This window comes from Corvus kubaryi, unplaced genomic scaffold (genome assembly GCF_017639235.1).
Source record: "Corvus kubaryi isolate FWS band 111438036 unplaced genomic scaffold, C.kubaryi_AGA036_p1.0 split1-131, whole genome shotgun sequence".
Taxonomy (NCBI): Eukaryota; Metazoa; Chordata; class Aves; order Passeriformes; family Corvidae; genus Corvus; species Corvus kubaryi.
In genome coordinates, this window is record NW_024582073.1 from 24,335,846 (window position 1) to 24,355,539 (window position 19,694).

The 19,694-nt window shown below is 45.4% G+C and overlaps 1 protein-coding gene and 1 long non-coding RNA gene across 7 annotated transcripts in view; one reads left to right on the forward strand and one right to left on the reverse strand.

Annotated features, from left to right (window-relative positions):
- Positions 1–5,426: 5,426 nt before the first annotated feature.
- On the forward strand, positions 5,427–7,584 carry LOC121676468. Its single transcript, XR_006020473.1, has 3 exons — positions 5,427–5,560; positions 6,791–6,889; positions 7,375–7,584. It is a non-coding gene; the product is annotated as an uncharacterized LOC121676468 (long non-coding RNA).
- A 557-nt stretch (positions 7,585–8,141) lies between these two features.
- Positions 8,142–19,694, reverse strand: part of FGFR3 (fibroblast growth factor receptor 3) — a 55,199-nt gene continuing 43,646 nt past the window's right edge. For 2 of the 6 annotated variants that reach the window (XM_042052996.1, XM_042052993.1), the window contains exons 8-17: positions 18,794–18,981; positions 17,782–17,930; positions 17,574–17,695; positions 16,264–16,374; positions 15,915–16,105; positions 15,081–15,203; positions 13,430–13,500; positions 11,877–12,014; positions 11,344–11,449; positions 8,142–11,256 (exon numbers count right to left, since the gene is read on the reverse strand). In XM_042052996.1, the coding sequence (XP_041908930.1) occupies positions 11,092–11,256; positions 11,344–11,449; positions 11,877–12,014; positions 13,430–13,500; positions 15,081–15,203; positions 15,915–16,105; positions 16,264–16,374; positions 17,574–17,695; positions 17,782–17,930; positions 18,794–18,981 (1,364 nt within the window). In that variant the 3' untranslated portion in view covers positions 8,142–11,091. Of the gene's footprint in view, positions 11,257–11,343; positions 11,450–11,876; positions 12,015–13,429; positions 13,501–15,080; positions 15,204–15,914; positions 16,106–16,263; positions 16,375–17,573; positions 17,696–17,781; positions 17,931–18,787; positions 18,982–19,694 lie in introns of all 6 variants that reach the window. The other 4 variants (XM_042052994.1, XM_042052997.1, XM_042052992.1 and 1 more) reach the window with 2 other exon arrangements.

Consider the following 19,694-nt stretch of genomic DNA (forward strand, 5'->3'; position numbering starts at 1 on the left):
AAATTTGCAGAAGTCTTTCTTTTTAAGCACCTGTAAGAAGTGAAAATAGAGAACTTAACGATTAACCTAAATGATTCCCTGATTCTGTAATAATAATTTATTTTCTGCTGAAATTCCCACTCTCTGCACATTAGATGCCCCACCCAAAATCTGCTCAATTGGTGCCTGAACTTCAAAGTACCTAAGATGAATGGTGTGAGCTGTGCTTCTGGAGTGTTACTGAGAGCTTGGTGATATCTGATTTCCTCTGTCTTGTTTGTATCTTGCTCATGCATGCATTCTGCACAGAAATCTGGCAAACGTTTGGCTGAACTAAATTGAGATGTTTCACCTCATCTGATATTTAATGTGAACCATTCACACCTTTCAGGCTGGAATTAAGTATTAGGTTTCAGTGACTGTAATTAGCAGTTGCTTGAAATGATAGTTTAATCCATTTTCCGAGCCAAACATATCGCTCAGATGCTGAAGAAAGAAAAATAAACACAGATCCGATCAGCATTAGATTTGATCATTTGGAACCATACGCAAAATCAACTGGAAACTTTGAAAGGCAAAGAGATGTGGAAGCTCTGTCCCTTTGTAACCAAATCCCTCATTTCTCAGAGGGATAAGAAAGCTGCGTTATAAGGGGACTGTGCTTGCCCTGTCTGTCTTGTGTAGCTGAATCCTGAGGCGTGATGTGGACTTTGCAAGGGAGTATCTGCAGGAATATTTTCAGGTGGTCCTGGGCTTTTAGAAAGGGGCTGTTTCTTTGATACGAGTCAGCTGCGAGGAGCATCCCAGATCAAGAACCACAAAACAGCCCACTCCTGAGTGAACAATGACAAAGCAGGTCCTGAGTGCTGACACAGCTTCCCAGGAGGACCTGAGTGGGAGAGGTTGCTCCGGCGATGTGCTGTGAGGGCCTGCACAGGCAGTGAGGGACTCTCATCTCCCTGGTGCCCATCTGCAGAAGAGGCAGGAGCTAAAGTCACTGGTGACCCTTTTAGACTCTTATTTGCATGCCAACATCCAGACTGAAACACTTTGTGCTCAGCTAAGTGACAGCCTTATTTTAGGCATAGTTCTCTCCTGCTGAGAGTGTGAAGTGGCAGCAAGGCACAGCTCACAAAGACCTGGAGATCAAGGACAAAGCATGAGGCTGTAAGAATGGTAAGGTCTCAAATTGAAGTGTTGCTTTTTATTTTTTCCTCCTTTGCAGGATAATCACAGGCTGACTTATCACTGAACAACCCCAGCTACAGCATATTTCATGGGTCTTGGTTATTGCATGGAGCCACATTGATATGCAAAACCTCCCTGGAGGTATTTAAAAGGCATGTGGCACTTGGGAACATGGTTTAGTGGTGAATACGGTGGTACTGGGCTAACAGGTGGACCCAATGATCTTAGAGGTCTTTTCCATCCTCAGTGATTCTGTGAGTCTGTCATCACCAACACTTAAATACCAGGAGGCATTGCACCTGAGCATTCACCCCTAACACTGCATTGCTTGACTGCTTCATTTCTCAACTTTAATGTTGCATAAACAACTGTTTTTCTGCCCTGTTCTACATGCTCACACATGCACAGAGGCCTTGCTTCTCCAGTCCCTCCCACACAAGCAAACGTCTCTTGGCTTTGCTGGAGATTTCTCCTAACATCTGAAATGATGGTATTTTACAGGGTTCCTTCAGGTTGCCTGTAATAATGAGGAAGTGTCTCCCTTTTGGAGAGCTGCCCACTCTTCTTGGGCTCATACAGTTCTTACATTCTTCTCTGTTCACAAAATCCATGCGGTTCACTGATCTGGGCAAGGCAAATATGAGTTTGTATCCCTGACACGAGGATTGTGATGCATTCAGAAAAATTAACTAGCCAACCAAAATTATTTTGGATTCCGTAACCTCAGAGCAACCCCTTTTGCCAGTAATTTCTTGCCCTTTTTTTACCTTGTAAAAATTTTTTAAATTCTACTTTTGAGTGCAAGACTTGGAAAAGCCACAGCAACAGCATGCTGTAATGTTGTAATGAATGAAGCACTTACCTTTCTGTTTTCTGAATATCCAGTAACAGCCTCGCTTTTGCAAACCCAATTCCCTAAAATGTCACTAAAATTCTCAAAGAGTGAAAAACGATAGTGGGGTTTTGCATGAAATGGACTTGGTATCTGAAGGCTCTCACAGGCTCAGGTGTCTTAACTCCTGTTTATTTTTTTAAAAGAGAGAAAAAAGTGATCATCACAAATAAATGCTAATTTGGGATAAAACCAGAGTGTGCATGTATCTCCTATGTGCTGAGACCCTTTTGATGAAAAATCTCATCACAAGTAATTAACAATTAGGGGGCACAGGTGGAGGTGGAAGGAAGTGCATCCGGAATGTTTCAGCCTACCTGAGACTTCCTCCAGTTTAAGGCAGAATTACACTCTTAGTGGCAAACATCAATAAAACTGGTAAGAAATACTAAAATCCTCCATTTCTCCTGGATTTTCAATAACTGCAGAACTTTTCCTATGCTGAAACTGTAACTAGCAAGCATATAGATGTAACTATATATTAATAACAGTGTATTTGTTAACTAGCAGCAAAAAGACTCTTGCAGAGAAAAGAGGAGTGATGCCCACATGGCAGAGCTTCAGGTATACCCTCCCACCCTCTCAAAGACATTGATCTGAGCAGAAACACTGATTTTCTGCAGTTATTAGGCTGCAGGAGGTCCAGCTCCACTCATCCATCACAAACCTCTTTGCTCAGCATGCACAAGGAGGGATGGGAGCTCCTTTGCCTTCCTCCCTTGCGGCCTGGAGCCAGCAGCCCTGTCTGGATTCAGCCTCACAGGGTACGTTGCATTAAAATCTAATAGTCACTGTGCTGTCCAGGAGCCAGATATGGTGGTTTCAGACCTTGGTGGGTGCCTTGCCAGATGGAAGTCCCTGGTCACCAGGACTGTATTGCACAGGCTCTCCTCTCTCTCGAGCTATTTGAAAGATGGTAAAACTTGCAAAAGCATTACCTAATTTTCAGGTATTTTTGCCATATGAATATTTCCTTGAGTAGTTTGTGAAAGGCTTTTTGGCAGATGTTTTTTTATTATTTGGGTGTTTATACACCCCAGGCTGAGGCAATAAGGGTTGTTCTGAGTGGAATGTCTTTTTTGAAGAGGGAGACTCTGCAGGGTCTCATCGAGATGGTCCAGGTGTTCTCCGAGAGTTTGACCATAAATGCCTTTGGGAGGTGTTTGCAGAGGTTTTGCATGAGTAAACCATAAACCTGCAACAGAAGCATTCCATAGGAATGTATGTACTGACAAGTGCATTTCCACAAAAGCATTTTACAATGCCAGATCAAACAGGCCTAGAATTTACCTCCTGCATCTCTTGTGTAGGTTAGAGTTGGCTGCATGGTTTCCATCCAAGAAAGAGTATCACCAGAAATTTGAGTTACCCGTATAATAAGAGCTCTGAGATGGCATTCAAACTACCATGACTTTGAAATTCTCACATGCACGCTGTAAATGAGTGGCCCTTTCTGACAGCAACACATTCCCAGTGTGTGAACTCATGAGTAACTGGAAAGGTGTTGCACTTTCTAAGGAAACCATCTGACAGCTTGGAACTTTCCCTCCTTTTGTGAAGATTACTCAGCTTTCACCACCCCTGCTCCCAGCTCTGCTCTTCTTTGGTGTCCATGCTGCCATGACCAGCTGAACACCTCAGTGCCTTTGTGCTGACACGCTCAGCACTGCCTGCTCAGCAGTTTCCTAAGGGTTTAAGGTCCACGCTCCTGTAGTTATCACCCTGCTGGGATTCCTTTGGCCGGGCCAGGAGCTGTGTGGTGGAGGCCAGACTGCTGCTAAGGCAAGACACTGCCATCAAATGGGACAAGACATCCCTAAAAGACCACATTAGGCAAAACCCTAGGACTGGTACTAGGTGTCCTGTGAAGCCACTGGCCAATCTGAATCAATTAGATACATTCAAGAGCTGATCCTGTCCCGCTGCTCAGCCCTCATGGAGGTGCACAATGGAAATATGGTGGGCATCATCCGTGTAATGTCAGCATCTAAGTGCACGTTCTTCCCGTGTGGAAGATGTGTGTGTGTCACTCCAGGACAGGAAGGCTGTTGTTTTGGAATCCTGTAATGGGCAATTAGCATCTGTAAATGCTCTTTGGGTTTGTTCCTCCAGAATGGCCTCAGGCACCATCACCTCCGGGACTGCCAGTGCCTGTGGGACAGCCATGACTGGGACAGACAAACGCTGCTGGGAGGCACAGGAGACTGAAAACAAATCTCTGTCTCCTGCAAAGAGATTACCTGTCAGCGCTACTAAAGCAGGTTTAATACCAGGGTCTGCTTGAAAACTTCTGCAAACTGAAGCTCATTTGTTGTTTGGGAGAAAGCTGGCTTTTTCTGCCTCTGTATTACTGGTGTGAAAGTGAAAAAATTGGCTGAAACTGATAAAAGTGTTTTCTGCCTTGCTGAGCAGTCTGGACAAGTGTCTGATGGAAGGTCAGCAGAAAGACTCATTTCTTGACCAAGTTATTTGCTCGGTTGGGTAAAAAGATAACTGTGCCACCCAGGAAAGACAAGGAATGATTTGTCTTGTGTTCAGTTTGGGCATTTTTGGCAGGATCTGAGCTACTACATAGAGCAACATGCTGGCTCCTGGGAAAGTGGCAAGCTGCTGGCTGGATCCTGGTTGTTCAGGCAGCTGTTTTGGCTGTGCAGGAACATGCCAGGAGTGCATGACAGCACTCCTTCAAGGAGCTTCATGTTGTGTCTGTGCAAGCTGTGACCACTAAAAGCATATAGCTCTTTGAGGCAGCTTCACTAAGAACTTACAAGAATTCATTTGGGTCTTTTCCCCAGTTCTGCCAGTCTGGCAGAGACCTCAGGGGATGTACCATGTTTTATATTGCCTTTCTCAGCCTTGATTTTCCGCCGTCCGTACTTCAGGTTCTGCTCCTCTCCTATTAAGAGGTTTTGATGGTATGAGTCAAAAGTTTCACCACTCCTGCTTGCAACCTGCTCTTTAATACAGTCTGTAACATCTAGAAGTCTCTCATTACACCAACATCCATGTTGCCTTTGGCTCAGGGTCAGCTGAACCCAGACTCAGTGCCTACCTGGCATGTAAGGCAGTGGTAACACCTCCCACCCCATCTCAGTGAGCACGCAGAGGGTGGCCAGGCAGCCCCAGAGGTGGGTGTGCACAGCATTTAGCTAAATGCCGTCAACAAGGGCAAGAACGGGTGTGTTATCACTGGTGTGCGTGGATTATCCACCTTGTTCTGCCCAGCACCAGTTTTAGTTTGTGCTGCCTGATTCTCTGGCCAAATGTGTAGGGAGTGCACCCCAGCGTCCTGGAGGTGGGGAGGTACCTGATGGTCTCCTGGTGCCAAATATCCACTTGCTTTTACTGTTTAGATTTGATGCCCAATGCCTATTTGAATGTAGCATTGGGTTGGTAGATACACTTGGCTCTGTTCCATTTTTCTGCTCTCCTCTCCCAGCTGGGGTCCTTCCTCCCTGACGGAAATGCCAGTTTTGCCTGTAGTGGAGCAAACCATGGCTGGTGAGTATTGCATGCAGACTTTGGCCTTTAGCAAAATCATCCTGGGACAAGCCCATTTGCACATTTGGTGAGAAATTTTTCTTCTACTTACATACCTTCCCATCCCCAGCTCCTGCCAGACACCACCACCCAAGAAAAAAAAAAAGGGTCTGGGACAGGGCTGGTCTTCGATGGGCACCATCAGGTGAAGTGGTCACCCAGTGGTGTGTGTGGGCACAAATGTCCCCACAGGGCTCTGATTGCAACACTGCACACTACAACAATGATTTCTTTCCTGGTTTTAGATAATAATCTTATTGGGGCAGGGCACAATGCTTTTTCTGCTTGACATGTTGCTGACACCTGAGATGCTGTTTGTGAAAAACAACATGATGGTTATGAAACAGAGAAACTAAATGAAAGATAACATGGCTGAGAAAGAGAAGGAAAAACAGGGTATAAGGAAGAGTGACAAATCCTTTCCCTGTCTCATGGTAAGCCCATGGTCCTGGGTCACAGAGCCCATGAAAGCACTTCAGCTCCTGGCATCTCCTCTGGCCATTCCCTCGTGTCCTCCTGTTGTTAGCAGCTCTGCTGTGTTGAGCAGAGCCATCATTCACCTTTTATTCTTTTTCGTATCAGCACAACACATACCTCCATACTCCCTTTTCTGGAGATTATATAGCCCCTGGGAGGGATGAACTTGCTCAGAAGAGTCACCAGCAGGAAACGCCTCCTTTGAGAGTTTGAAATGGCACCAACCACCAGGAAACTTTGCTGTTATGGTTCTAGCTGCCTTCTCCTACTGACACTTGCAGGGCTTCAGACTTTTCTTTTGCCAAATCCTTCCTGTCTCACCATGGAGCCATGACCAATGGAAATAAATCACAATTTTAGGAATTAATTTGAATGTTGCTATGAAACAGGTCACAGCGGCCAGTGAGAGGCTCTATTTGTGTAGTCACCCGCAGAGGAAAGAAGGCATTTGTTTTGCTTTGAAAAATAACTCTTTCATGTGTAAAGGGCATTTTGGGTTTGGGTGGAAGGCTGCAGCCACTGAAGGGGAGATGAGCTGCAGCGGGCTGTTCGTTCAGTGACACAGCTCAACCAAGTAACTTTGCAAACTTTCCTTGAGGTTGTTCTGTGCGTTGCTCAATGCACATCACACACTGCAGCCAAATATTCATTCTGGGATTAGAACTGGATGCATTGTAGGGCAATTAAAGTAAAATATTACCCTCTCCTCCCTAGGCCACAAGCAAACACGGCTGCGGGTGAAGGCCAGCAGAGAAAGAATGACATCATGAAACCCGAGAGAGAACGCAAACACCAAGCCAGCACCATGTGCAGGTCAGCCTCTGCACAAGGACACACTTTCCTCCTTGTGACTTTGACTTCTGTGCTCTCTGTTTGCCCAGAGGACTTTTTTTTGGGAAAGCTTTCAAGCACAGGTGTGCTACATGCCACAGCGCACTGCAGACAGATCTGGCCCTCTCCTGTTTTTCCAGTCCTGGTGGTAACAAATGGAGCACTACATCCTCACCACCCTGCCATGATGAAGCAAGTTCCTCATGAGCCAGCAAAAGGACATTTAGCCATGCTCTGCCTGCAGCCCTGGATGGCCAGGGCTTGTCCCCTGGCCCATGCTGCTCCTGCTGCTGCAGGGTTCAGGGCTGGTCACCAAATTGTGTCCTTAAAGCATGGAAGCAACTCATTTCAGGTAGCCAGACTCCTCTCACAACGCAGTGGTGCTAAAAGAACAGCATTTTTTCTTACAACGGCAAGGAAATGACCTAAACCCAATGTAATTCTTTAATTTTTTTTTTTTAATGCAGGATGGAACAGTGCTGGTGCCAGTCCCAGTGCCACAGATATAACCTCCTTGGATGCATGCCATTCCATGCCCAGCTACTTAAAACATTTTTGCTTAAAAGAGTTTGCTACTGTAAGCAGGCTGTACATAGGTAGGTAAACTTGCACGCCAAGATCCAGGTGTCTGGGATGCAGTTTAACAGATCACGCGTAGGAATCAATATTAAAGTGCTGGTAGGATTGGCCCCAAGTTTCCCAAGCTGCAACACCCCCCTCCGTTGTCTGCTACCAGCAAAACCAGGATTTACTGAGTTCCCTTGCTTAACCCCCACCAAAGTCAAAGTCAAAGCCAAACCTGGTTGCCCTTTTCTCCTTGGAAGCCAGGCAGGATGAGGTCCCTCATGCCTGTCCCACTGGGCTGGGAGAAACCTCCCATAGGAGGGTTTAATGAGCAATTCCTGCCTTTTTGCTACTGGCAAAGGCTTAATTCCACATGAGAGTGGGGCTGACATCTCTGTGCACACAATGGCTTGTGTGGCTACAAACATACCCAGTAACAAATACAGAATACTCCCCTTCAACCAAAATTGCTATAAATTTATTATGAATACAAAACCTGAACTGGCCAGGACTCGCAAAGCAGCACTATAAAATTAAACCTTCCTGGCACTAGAAGTGCCAGTGCCTGGAACACTTGGTTTTGCAAAGGACCCTCACAACTGGGAATAAACCCCAAAATTTATCAACTTGTTTATTTTTTTTTTTTTTTGGTAGAAGTAAGTTTCCCATGTTAACAAAAAAGCAGAATAGTTTTATTTAGTGTTCATCTCACACCTTCAACAGCTGCAGCTGTCAGGCACAGAAATACAGTATTAAAATAAACTGAACAGAGTTGCTCATTGCAAAAATCACACTATGCAAACCTGTGGATTGTAACATCAACAGTATAAAATGTAACAAAATTGGAATTTTTAATTTTTTTTTACACTTTTAAAGATAATAGTCCAGGCTATAAAACTATATAAGCATTGAATAAGAAATGTTAAAGTCAATAAGTCTACAACAGATACATCTTGTAAAAACTCAATAAATTATATATATATAATTATAATATCTAGTAACATTTAAAACCATGCACAGTTTTGTACATTTTCTTTTTTCAGTACAGGAAAACTCTTTGCTTCGAGTACTTGGAATGTACACAATTAGCAGACATTTGTAAGAAAATACAAAAAAATTCTTTTTTTTTTATTCCAACAAAACAAGAATCTATAGAAATCTACCTTCTCAAACTTCCACTGAAGTAACCTCAAACTATAAATTATTTATTTTAGGATAAGGATTCTGTGGCTCTAAGAAAAAAAAATCTTTAAATGAGATGCTGTCATCCTGTTATTCTGCAACATTGATATGTAATACGCACCAGAGAAAAATGAAAAGAAAGAATTCAGGATGCAATTTGCTTTGCCTCTTTCTGGTAGTACATAAAGAAGTCTTCTGGACAAAAAAAACCCCACCCACAAAAAATCCTTAGCCCAAACCTCCCCCACTGTCAGCTTGATCCATGCTAACATTCTTTAGTTCACTCCTGTGCTTTTAAACAGCTATCTGGCATCGAGGAACAAAATAGCACAGCATTCTAAACACCAAAAATCAGGCAACATTGGCACTTTCCAATGTGTTAGATGCAAAAGAAATACGCAGCTGTAGCAGCTCTCCTGCAAACAGTGTCACTATTTTGCTCACATGGCATTTCTGAAGCCCGAAATACAACAGTACTGGCAAAGGGGAGAGAAAAAAACCTACCCCACATCATCCAAAGTCAACATTTCACTTTGCTGCATACTTGTTATTAAATCGACCACAAAGAATACCTTCATTTGAAAATAGAAAAATAAACACCCACACCCCCTTAATGCACAGTGGTTAAACTGATGGAAGAATTCTTGGCCCCGTTTTTCTGAAATATGTAAAAATCATCTCTCTGCTGCCATTTGTTTGGTTTTAACCACTGATGATGTATTGAAAAATAAACTTACCTTTGCTCACTGCAATCCAGGATAAACTAATATTTTTTTAATGAATACATATATATATTTATAACATTAAATGTAATTTGTTAAAGGACTGTACATCTATACATTCTTTCAATATTTCCCATAAACACAAAGGAAAAACTTGATTAATATATTTTTTCTCCATTTTTAATAAGTTAAAAAAAACACCCTTAAGTTTGGTGAAATTTAAAGTTTACAGTAATGCTATGCTATTTAAACCAATGAACAGATATGTTAATGTCTATAAATAACTTTACAAATATACATGTTAAGGTACAATTTTTAAAACAAAACTGTGAAGATATAAAACAAACAATCAAAAACATCTTTTCTTTTGCCCAGATCAGTATATCCTAGATTGCAATGCTCATATTTTGAGACTCTCTCTCAGTACTGCTTTATGTTGCATTAGTATTATACATTCTTTTCTTTTAATATATTTATTTATATATATACATGATATATTTATAGATATATACACAGATTCTCTGGAATAAACCTTTTTGATATAAGTTAAAGGCTCTTGCCTACAGGTACCCGTAACTTCTTTCTCCGAGTCACTGCACATAGATGGAGCCAAACCTCTGGCGTCGAGGGGTGGATGGAGAAGCTGCTCCCCCCACTCACCCTTGGCAAGCAAGAACAGGCAAACCCCAAAAGTGGGATTTATTCTCCCTCCCTCCCCCCACAATTGGCTGTTCTCAAAGGTCAGGATGTGACCTGAGATGCCATGTGGGCACCCAGGAGCCAGGTCTCAGGGCACCCTCTGCTCTCAGGTGGGTGATGCTCTGCTCCCCAGGGACCCTGTGGTCACCACAGGGTCTCTGCCCATCCCTGAGGTCTGCTCCTGCCTTGGCACGGCCCCATCGCTCCCAGCCCTGTGCGAGGGCCAAGGCACTGACACTTCAGATGACTTGACCGTCTCTTTTTACTAGTTTTACTTTCATTTCTCCGTGACAATTTTCATTTTACTTAGCTTTGTTTTCTCTTCTTCCAGAAAGGATTCCTTCTATGTAGCTGGGTAGTACGATCATGAAGCTATAAAAACGACGACAACAAAAATATAGATATTTTTATAAATATATGAATCCCTGCAGGCAACGTGGCTTTTCAGCTCCACCAAAAAGGTTCATGTACAGATTGCATAAGCGAGGAATTTCCACATTCTTTACACCTTTTTTTTTGCGTGTGTTTCTTTTTTTTTTTTAAAGGAAGATTTCTTTTTTTTCTCTTCTTCGTATTGCAGGCACAGAACGGTTACTCTGGCACTCGGAAGGCAAGCGCGGAGGCTGGGAGGTCAGCACCCCCCAGGTTCAACATTCTGCGTAGTAAAGAAAAAACCCTAAAAACATGAAAAGTAAACAAAAAACAAACAAACAAAAAATTCATCTAGGATAGATCATCTTGGCAAGAGATTAGTTCCTTCAGGCCAAACAGTGCTTCTTGACTTTTCATACAGCAATAGGGGGAAAAAAAAATTAAAAAAAAAAAAAAAATCATAAAAAAAGTTTGTTGTTTTCTTTTTTACCCTGAACAGCTTGTCAACAACACAAATCTCCAGGCACCATCACACAGTTCCACTGGAAGATCCTTCACTACAAGGTTTCATGCTTGGTGTCCCACACTTGTGCCTCCATGGGCACACTGCCCATCCCTCCATCTGTCCATGTGCCCTGGGGGTCCTCACGTCCGAATGAGGCCGTTGCAGGGCGGGTGCTTGGGCAGGCAGGGCTCATAGGGCAGCAGGTCATGTGCAAAGACCGAGTCGTCCCCTGAGGAGCAGGTGCTGTGGGTGTCCTGGCCGGCCGGCGAGTACTGCTCGAAGGGCACCGAGAGGTCCAGGTACTCCTGCCAGGGTGACAGAGCCATCAGTGCTGGGTGTCCCCCACACCAGGGACCAAGTGGGTCCTCCCACGCCCATCCCACCACACTCACATCAGTGGATGTCACGGTGAGGACCCTGTCCAGGTCTTCCACCAGCTGCTTGAAGGTGGGTCGCTGTGAGGGGACGGCATGCCAGCACTCCCGCATGATCATGTACCTGGATGAGGGGACATGGGACAGTCAGCTGTGGTGGGGCCAAGTGACACCCACCCACCTGCCCACCCACCCCCAAATCGCCTGGAAGAACAGCTGTGGCCAACACAACTTCAGCTATGGCCAGCTGGGGCGGAAGAGGAGGGTTTTGTGGAGCCACGATCCTCATTACTGATCATCTGACGCATGACCGCGCTCCCAGAGCAGGAGGAGGACCTGTCCTGAAGGTGACACACCAGAGCTACACCCCCAACCAGCACCCGCTGTGTGTCACTCAGCAGCCATGGGCTGAGGAAAGTCTACCTGGAGATGGCCAGACAATTTGCCAGTGGGAATGTCCCAACAGCCCAGACCCAACAGCCCAGCGGGGTTGTATTTGTCCTCAGAGGGAATGGGGAGTGGAGCAAGGTCAGCGCCCACTACACACTCACAAATCATGGGTGCAGTTTGCAGGTTTGTCCATCCGATGGCCTTCCTTCAAGAGCTTGAAGAGTTCCTCAACGGGAATTCCTGGGTATGGAGACCCTCCCAAAGTGAAGATCTCCCATAGTAGCACTCCAAAAGACCAGCTGGAAACCAAAGAAAGATCTTTAAAATTCAATGAGGTTTTTTTTCCAAGCCCCCCAATATCCCTTCCCCCTTGCTTGGCTTTATTTCTGTGCAGCCATGCATAGCTAACAAAGTCATCAATAGCATGACTAATTGCCTAGGCCATTTCTACTAGTTACTTGGAGATCTCTGCTGATCCAACTCAATAGCAAAGAAATCCCAGGCACCAAGTCTGAAATTGAAATGAGCATTTAATCAGATAGGTGACAGCCCATCTATCACCGCCAGCTCTTTGTTAGGTCTTCCACCAGCTCCACTGAATGGAACAAATCAAATTATTCATGCACGGCTTCACTGAATTGCAGGCTTGGAACCACAGGCCACTAATTGTGCAAGCTGATACCAAAACTTGCTTGTTACAACACTCATTTCACTGGCCAAGCCGGGAGAAAAATACCCCAACAAAAATCAGCAGAGCACTAATGTTACACACTTCAGTCCTGCAGCTGTGTTCTGGTTAAAAGTCCTTTTTTTCAAAAATATCTTTTGCCTTCTTCATTTTTTTTCTAAAAACAGGGATTATCTGTCTCTGTTTCACCTTCATGCACACTCATTCTCCTGTTCTCTAGCTTTGATTTATCTGTCATGCCCACTGCAGCATTACCTAAGCATGGAAACTATGATTTAAGATCAATAAAAGCCAAAGAATCTGAGAAATACAGAAATAGAAAAGAATCATTTGTCCAATTGCAAGCGGTGAGCTTTGGGGAAAAGGCAGGCTGGCTATAAAAATGCCATTATTGATCAAATATTACAATAAAAAGCTAGTGCACACGTGGAGCTGCTTCAGCCCTTGCAAAATTCAGATGTGTTACTGATTTACGTGTAAGGAGTGCTCTGCTGTTTGCTTACTATGCAGAGGCATTAAAACAGATGAGATAGGATTAGGAAAAATAAAGAAAATAAAAGAAATGGCAAAATTAATCAGAGACTACATTTGCTGAATATTCTCCGATCAATTCTAACAGCAGACAGAGTATGTCAAGCTCATTCCACATCCCTGACTGAAGTGTAACTGTCTGGGGCAAAGTGCAGAGGATGCCGAGGTGATTTTTCATGGGGATTTTTAGCACAATATTTTTCAACTGCTGGATGAATCACCTCATCTATAAAGTGGACAAGAAATACCTGCCTGCTTTCCAGTAATTTTTCAGCAGCTCCCTAGAGATCTTCAGATGAAAGCAACCAGATAACAGCAAAACAAAACCATGTGTGTGAAGATGCAGGTTGGAATTGACTCCTGTACTTTTGCATCCCCAGGCACCCCAGCAGTGAACAAGCCCTGGTCACGCTTAGCAGCACTTTTGTCTGTAAGATATTATAGGTGTAGATTTCCCTGCTGTATTAATTTTTTTTAAAGTGTGGGTTTGCTTACACATCGCTCTGGTGAGTATAGACCCGGTCAAACAAGGCTTCTGGAGCCATCCATTTCACAGGCAGCCGACCCTGTAATTAGGAAGACAATGGGAACATCCCATCAGCATATTCCCCCAGCCACAATGGCACCATCTGAATCTTCTTTTCTAATCCAGTTTGAACCATTTTCATTAACAACCACATCTGCCTTCCCAGTCACTGGGCAAAGCAGCAGTGGCCACATATAAACAGATTAGAGCATTTGATCCCTGGATCTTCAGTGACAATCTTTGCAGTAAATGGTCTCTGTAGAGGACTGTATTTCACTGCCAAAGCAGGTTTAACATATCAGTGCATCTAAATCTTTGCATGGGAACAGCATCCATTACTCATACATGCAGTAAACTCTGTGGCAGAGCATAGGACAACACTTTCCATCTCTTTGGTTGGAAGGTATGGTTGACTCCAAGTCCAAACCCAGCTTAGGCTCAACTTGAAGGGAAACTTCCAAAGTGAAGGCAAGGGCCGGGTTCTCTAAGAAACAAATCCTGATCCTGCTGGAGGGTAAAGGAGGGGATCTGATCCTATCTTACATCAGGGTCATAAACACAGACTGTTATGTGAGAAATACAAGATGAGAAAGACTAGATTAATCATAATTCTCTGGGGCTTTGTTTGGCCCCTGGAGGAAGACAGAAAGTACTGTTTTGTGTTTGAGCCATAATTTGGATATGGGGGAACTTTGTCCTCTTCTGACCCACTGTCTCACTGAGGGAGACAAGTAGAGATGGGACACAGGCAGGATACACAAATGGGACTATGCTCTCAGCTGTCCCACACAGCTCATTTGATCTGTGATTAAAATTCCCAATAATTGTTATTAATTTATGATTAAGAAATCGTGGCAATTAAGAAAGATTTCTGATATGCTATTGATCAGTATGGACATGGTGGGCTTTGAAGGACTGCTTGGACATTTAAACCCCCTGCAATCCCAAGACCCGCAGGTTCTGTACTGCCCTTAATCTTCCACTGCCGTCTCCTCACTCTGTACTAATTAGGATCTTTCCTCAGGGCTCAACATCTGTGGCAGGCTCTGTACCAAGACACGGGGCTTCTCTCAGCCCTTCACTTGCAAATTCATCTCTACAGAAAATATAAACAACTCCAGGCCTCAGCCCTTATCTGGGACCATCTTCTCACTCTTGGCAGTGGAGTCAAGGAGCTCAGATGTAAAAAAAGAGAGAAACGCATGAAAGACAGGTAGATCCAGGTATACAAGAAGTGACACTCCTCTGTCAAGGGCTCTGGTGAGACAGAGGTTGGCTCCTTGGGACCTTTATGAACAGACATGGAGCAGACTGGAAAGGGCTCCATTCCTGTTTGGGAGAAACCTCAGTTTCTCTTAGTCTAAAGCATCCTGGCCAGAGCTGAGACCTCACAACCAGCTGCTGGCAGGACCAGGATGTGTCAGGAAAAACCCAGATGGTGGATACACTCCTGGGACCAGCCTATCTACAGTCCCTCCCTACTAGGTGAAGTCCCTGTCAGATTTCTTCCTCCTAAGCCCCTCTAGAAAGGGAGATGTGGGACAAGGGCCACTTGCTGCAGGGATGATCAAGTTCCCTGCCAGAAGGAGAACTGCGTGTGCTTGGCAGCTCTGTACTTACATTGGTGGTTTTCTTGTAATAGTCAATGTTGTGAACGTCTCTAGCGAGGCCAAAATCAGCTATTTTCATCACATTATCTTCAGTGACTAACACGTTCCTGGCTGCCAAGTCGCGATGAATGCACTGTGAAAGGTGAGCAAGTCAATAAATAAGGGCTCGTTAGCTGCTCACGCCTGGAACCAACAGCACCATGTGGTTTATGAGCTGCCGTTTCATTGACTCCCAGGCTCATAAAGCTGTGGGCACTGCTCAGCTCCTGGCTCTCCGTGTCACCATCCCACCGTGCCTGCTCAGTGGGAAGCACCTCTTAGCAACACCTAATCGGCGCCCTCGGAGCCAACATGGCCACGCACGCGCCTTTTCTCTCCAAACAGGATGTACGGATGAGACAGCCAACTCCCCTCTTCTGTGGGAGCTCACTGGGACGTGCAGCTGCTTTTCTGCGCTGCTTTCCCCAGGAGCAGGAGTGCAAGAGAATGTTTGAGGGGAAAAAAATCCTTAAATTAAGGTATCCCCAAAACATCCAAAATACAGAAGACTCACAGAATGGCCTGGGTTGCTTGTGCTTTTATAGGCATTTTGGGGGTGCTAATGGTCCTGCAGGTAACAGCTGTACAGCTGCATGGTTCAGGAATGCAGCCAGCATATGGGGACTTTGCATATGGATGAAACCTCCAGTAAAAAACCCCAAGATATTTCATACAGTAAAATGTGGCCTCTAAAGGGAGAAGGCTGCAATGTTTTGCCTGGGGTTGTCCCACACACAGAGCATTCCCTGCCTTTGAACATGTGGCTTTGACCGAGGCTTCTACCAAATGAGGTTTCTCAACTCACTTTCTGAGATGCCAAGTACTCCATGCCCCGTGCCACCTGGTAGGCACAGGAAACCAGATCCTTAAACGTCAGCTGCTCCTCAGGCAGCTTGCAGGTGTCAAAGGAATAGTCCATGCCAGGTGGGCGACGTGCCCTGAGGTATTCCCGCAAGTTCCCCTTTGACGCATATTCCACCAACACATAGAGTGGTCCTGCAAGGAAGAGCACATCAGCATCCAGCGGAGGTAGAGCTGACCACCAAAATCTCATCTGGGCCATTCTGGGCAGCCAGTCAGTAACTACAAAGAAGGGACAGCCAAATCTGAGCCTCCCATGACCCTGTGAGCACCGGGGCTGCTCTGCTACGTACCGTCCTGCGTGCAGGCACCAAGGAGGTTAATAATGTTTTTATGCTTCCCAATCATTTTCATCATTTCCATCTCAGAGACCAGGTCGGAAAGGTCCTTGTCTGTGGCATCATCTGGAGAAAGTAAAAGAGGAAAGTAAAAAAAAGTCAGGAAGAAAGTAAGTGTTTAGGGATATAGTTTCAACTGCTGTGCAGCCATGTGGGGCTTTTGATGGGGAAACAATACTCAGAATATGGCTGTATTTGGCTTTATTCTACTTCAGGAAGAAGAATAAAAATAAAAACAAAACCTACTACTATGGCAACAAAAAAAGATGAACAAATAAGTGGAGGTAAATGTTCATATGGAAATCAATAATGCCTTTCATCTTCTGTTTTGTCTTCACAAGTACTAAAGAAAAAAATTCACATTTTGGTACCTGGTACCTGCTTTTCTGATAGTTTCTGTCCCTCATCTCTAGGGCCCAAGAGTTAATGATGGTGGAAGGTCAGGGCTGGGAGGGAACGTATTTTTTGGATGGAAAGTTGCAATTTCTCTGCAAAAATAGAAAAACCTATCTACAAAAGTAGAAAAATTGGGGAAAACCTGCCCAAAGGCACATTTTGGTTTGGAAAGATGGAAATGTTACTACTTCTAAAACCAGCTTCAGAAAGGACTAAAGGAAATGTAAATTAAACAAACCTGTTTCTGATAAGAAGTATTACTTTTTTTTTACAATGTCCCCCCATGTAACCTCAAGCCCAGGCTGCTCACTGCCCTGCTTGCTCCAGCCGAACTCTTCAGCTGTCTGAGGTTACTGTGTCTGGCAGGATGGGAAATGGAGACTTATCTAGAGGTGCCCAGTGACTCCCCCATTTCTGGTCTCCCTTTAACCTCTCAGATGTCCAGGATCAAGTTTCTTCAAAGAAAAAGTTCCTCAAGAAGGAGTTTGTCAGCTGAAATTCTGCAAACTCCATCTGAGGTTGCTGCATAAGCTTTTGGTAGAACAGGCAGCGCTGGTTAGGAGAGGAGTAAAGAGTGGGCTGATTCACGGAGCTGGCTTGAAGTGAAGGGGGTTCCCCTTCTTGTCAGGGATGCTATTACCCCTTGGCAGAGAACTGGGTTAATTCCCAGTCCCTCTTCCCGATGGGATTTGCACTTTTGCCTGCTCTCCAAGGACAGCCCTCACCCCCAGGCAGTGTGGGTAAAGGGGAGGAGAGGCAGTTCCTGCTTTCTTCTATTGTATCTCGTTTGTATAAAAGACTTAAAAGAGAAGCAAAGAGAGGAAATCTCAGCACAATATGCTATTCTGTCCTCTGTGGACTCCCCATACCTTTTAACATCTTGACAGCAACTGTGATGGCCTTGTTTGGCTTGTCCTTATCAATCCCAATGGCTTCTGCCATCACCACTTGGCCAAAACACCCCTCGCCAAGCGGCTTCCCCAAGGTCAAGCTGGAGGAAGGAACAAACAGGTATGTTAGGGGCTCCTGGTGTGGGACACTCCCAGCAGGCACAGAGATCCCAACCCTTTGACTGACCGAGAACGTGTCAATTCCCACTTGGGATCTGGAGGCAGCTCCAGCTCGGAAACGTTGGCCAGCATTGGCCCATCGCTGGAGGAGAGGCGTGTGATCCGGACCAGGGGCGTGTTGGAATTCATGGAAGAGTTGGACTCCAGCGACACCTGCTTGGGTAGAGCAAATGAAGTGTTATTGCCAACTGTATCTCCAGGGCAGGCAGAGCCAGAGATGGATCACTGAGGAGGTTTGAGCTCTCTTTGCCCATGGACAGATTTCTGGGAATTTCTAACTGGGAAATGCCCCCACCCTTGCAGGAATCCACTTGTTTAGGCACTTGTGGTCAGGTGTTTAGCAGATGGAAAGGAAGGACAGGTCAGCCAGTGCCCTCCAGCATCAGGAGGTATAATCCACTGAGTTGTTCTGCTGCATCTCCACAGCCCATACAGGCTAAGAAGTGACTTCTCCCACCCTGGCACTGTCAATGCCCACTGTGAGCTTGCAGTCAAAGCTTGAAATCTGTACCCCTCACTATGGGGTTTCACATGGCCTTTTGCTCCTGCCCCTCTGCAATTTCAGGCAGAAGAACATCTCTAACTGCACAGAGGACCTTCTGTCACCTCCACGAGAACTTTGGGCTCACCAGTGACATCTGTGAAAGCAGGAATGAGCACAAATAGTGCTCTTTCTCCCCAAATCCCCACTCCTCCAGGGAGCCTGGACTGGACTTCCCCTGCCAGATGTGCTTTCTGTGGCACCCACAGCTGCACTGCCAGAACCTCTTGGGCAAGGGCCAACAGCAAGGGGGGCTGCTCACGAACCAGAGTCAGCTGCCACCTCTGCCAAAGCCCCACTCACATAGAAATAAATAAACTTCTAGGCTTCAGCCAAATTATGTCCCTCTTGGGCAATGTTTTTCTGGTGGAGCTTCTCACCTAGAGAGAGAATTTCAAAGAGAAGGAGGAGGAAAAAAATAAAACAAAAGAGGGATACCATAGGGGGGAATAGGAATCTTGTATCTACTTTCTGTTACCTGTCTCTTGAGTGGGAATTTGGAGACTTTCTGTACAGTGGGGGTGTTCATGGCTTTTTTGTTTGGCATTTTCATCCTCCAGACAATCACCAAGACCAGCACCAGGAGAAGGAGGAAAAAGCCAGTGCCATAACTGAGAATGCCAGTGTACACTGAGCCCGAATCATCCATCTCCATGAGCTCCTCGGCTGCAGGGTGACAAGAGATGGCAGTCAGGACACGGCGGGAAGCTGCCCACACACAGCTACACACATACAGCACAGAGAATTTGGGGAGGACCTGTTCAGCTATGCCAATTTTCTCAGTGACTTCAGTGAGGGGACTCTCCCAGGCCAGTGGTTTTCCACCTGCAGCTGTAGCTAAAACATTAGCTCAGTTTGCACTTTTTGGGGTAATTTTACTGCCCCCTTATCATGCAACCCTTGGATTTTTAAGAGCCTTCAGCCCACAGATTGAAAACCACTGCTCCAGGCTGAAGGCATCTTCACACGTCTGTGCTGTCCCTCTGACCCAGATCTTGCTTTCTGCATGGCTGGATGCCTTGGATGTGCAGGACTGGGGTCTACTGCACTTTGCTGATTCAGATTCTCCAGCAAAGATTTCCACCAGACCAGTGCCTGCCTTGAGGGACCAAGGGGCTTGAATAGAACCCAGCAGTAAGGCATCACACAGGGAAAGAGCCTCAAGAGAAAAATCTACTTTATTATTTAATGAAAACTTAGTTCTGCTGGGAAGAGGCTGGAAGGCATGGCCCAGAGAGGTAAGAGAGCCAGGAGGGTGACAGCATGAGCCCATCAGCAGTGGCTGCCTGCTGGCAAGACTTTTTAGAGACCAGCGAAGGTCAGCTGTGTTTTCCCCCTTGTTCCTTTAAGGACAGGCATGTAGACCAGAGGAAGGAGCC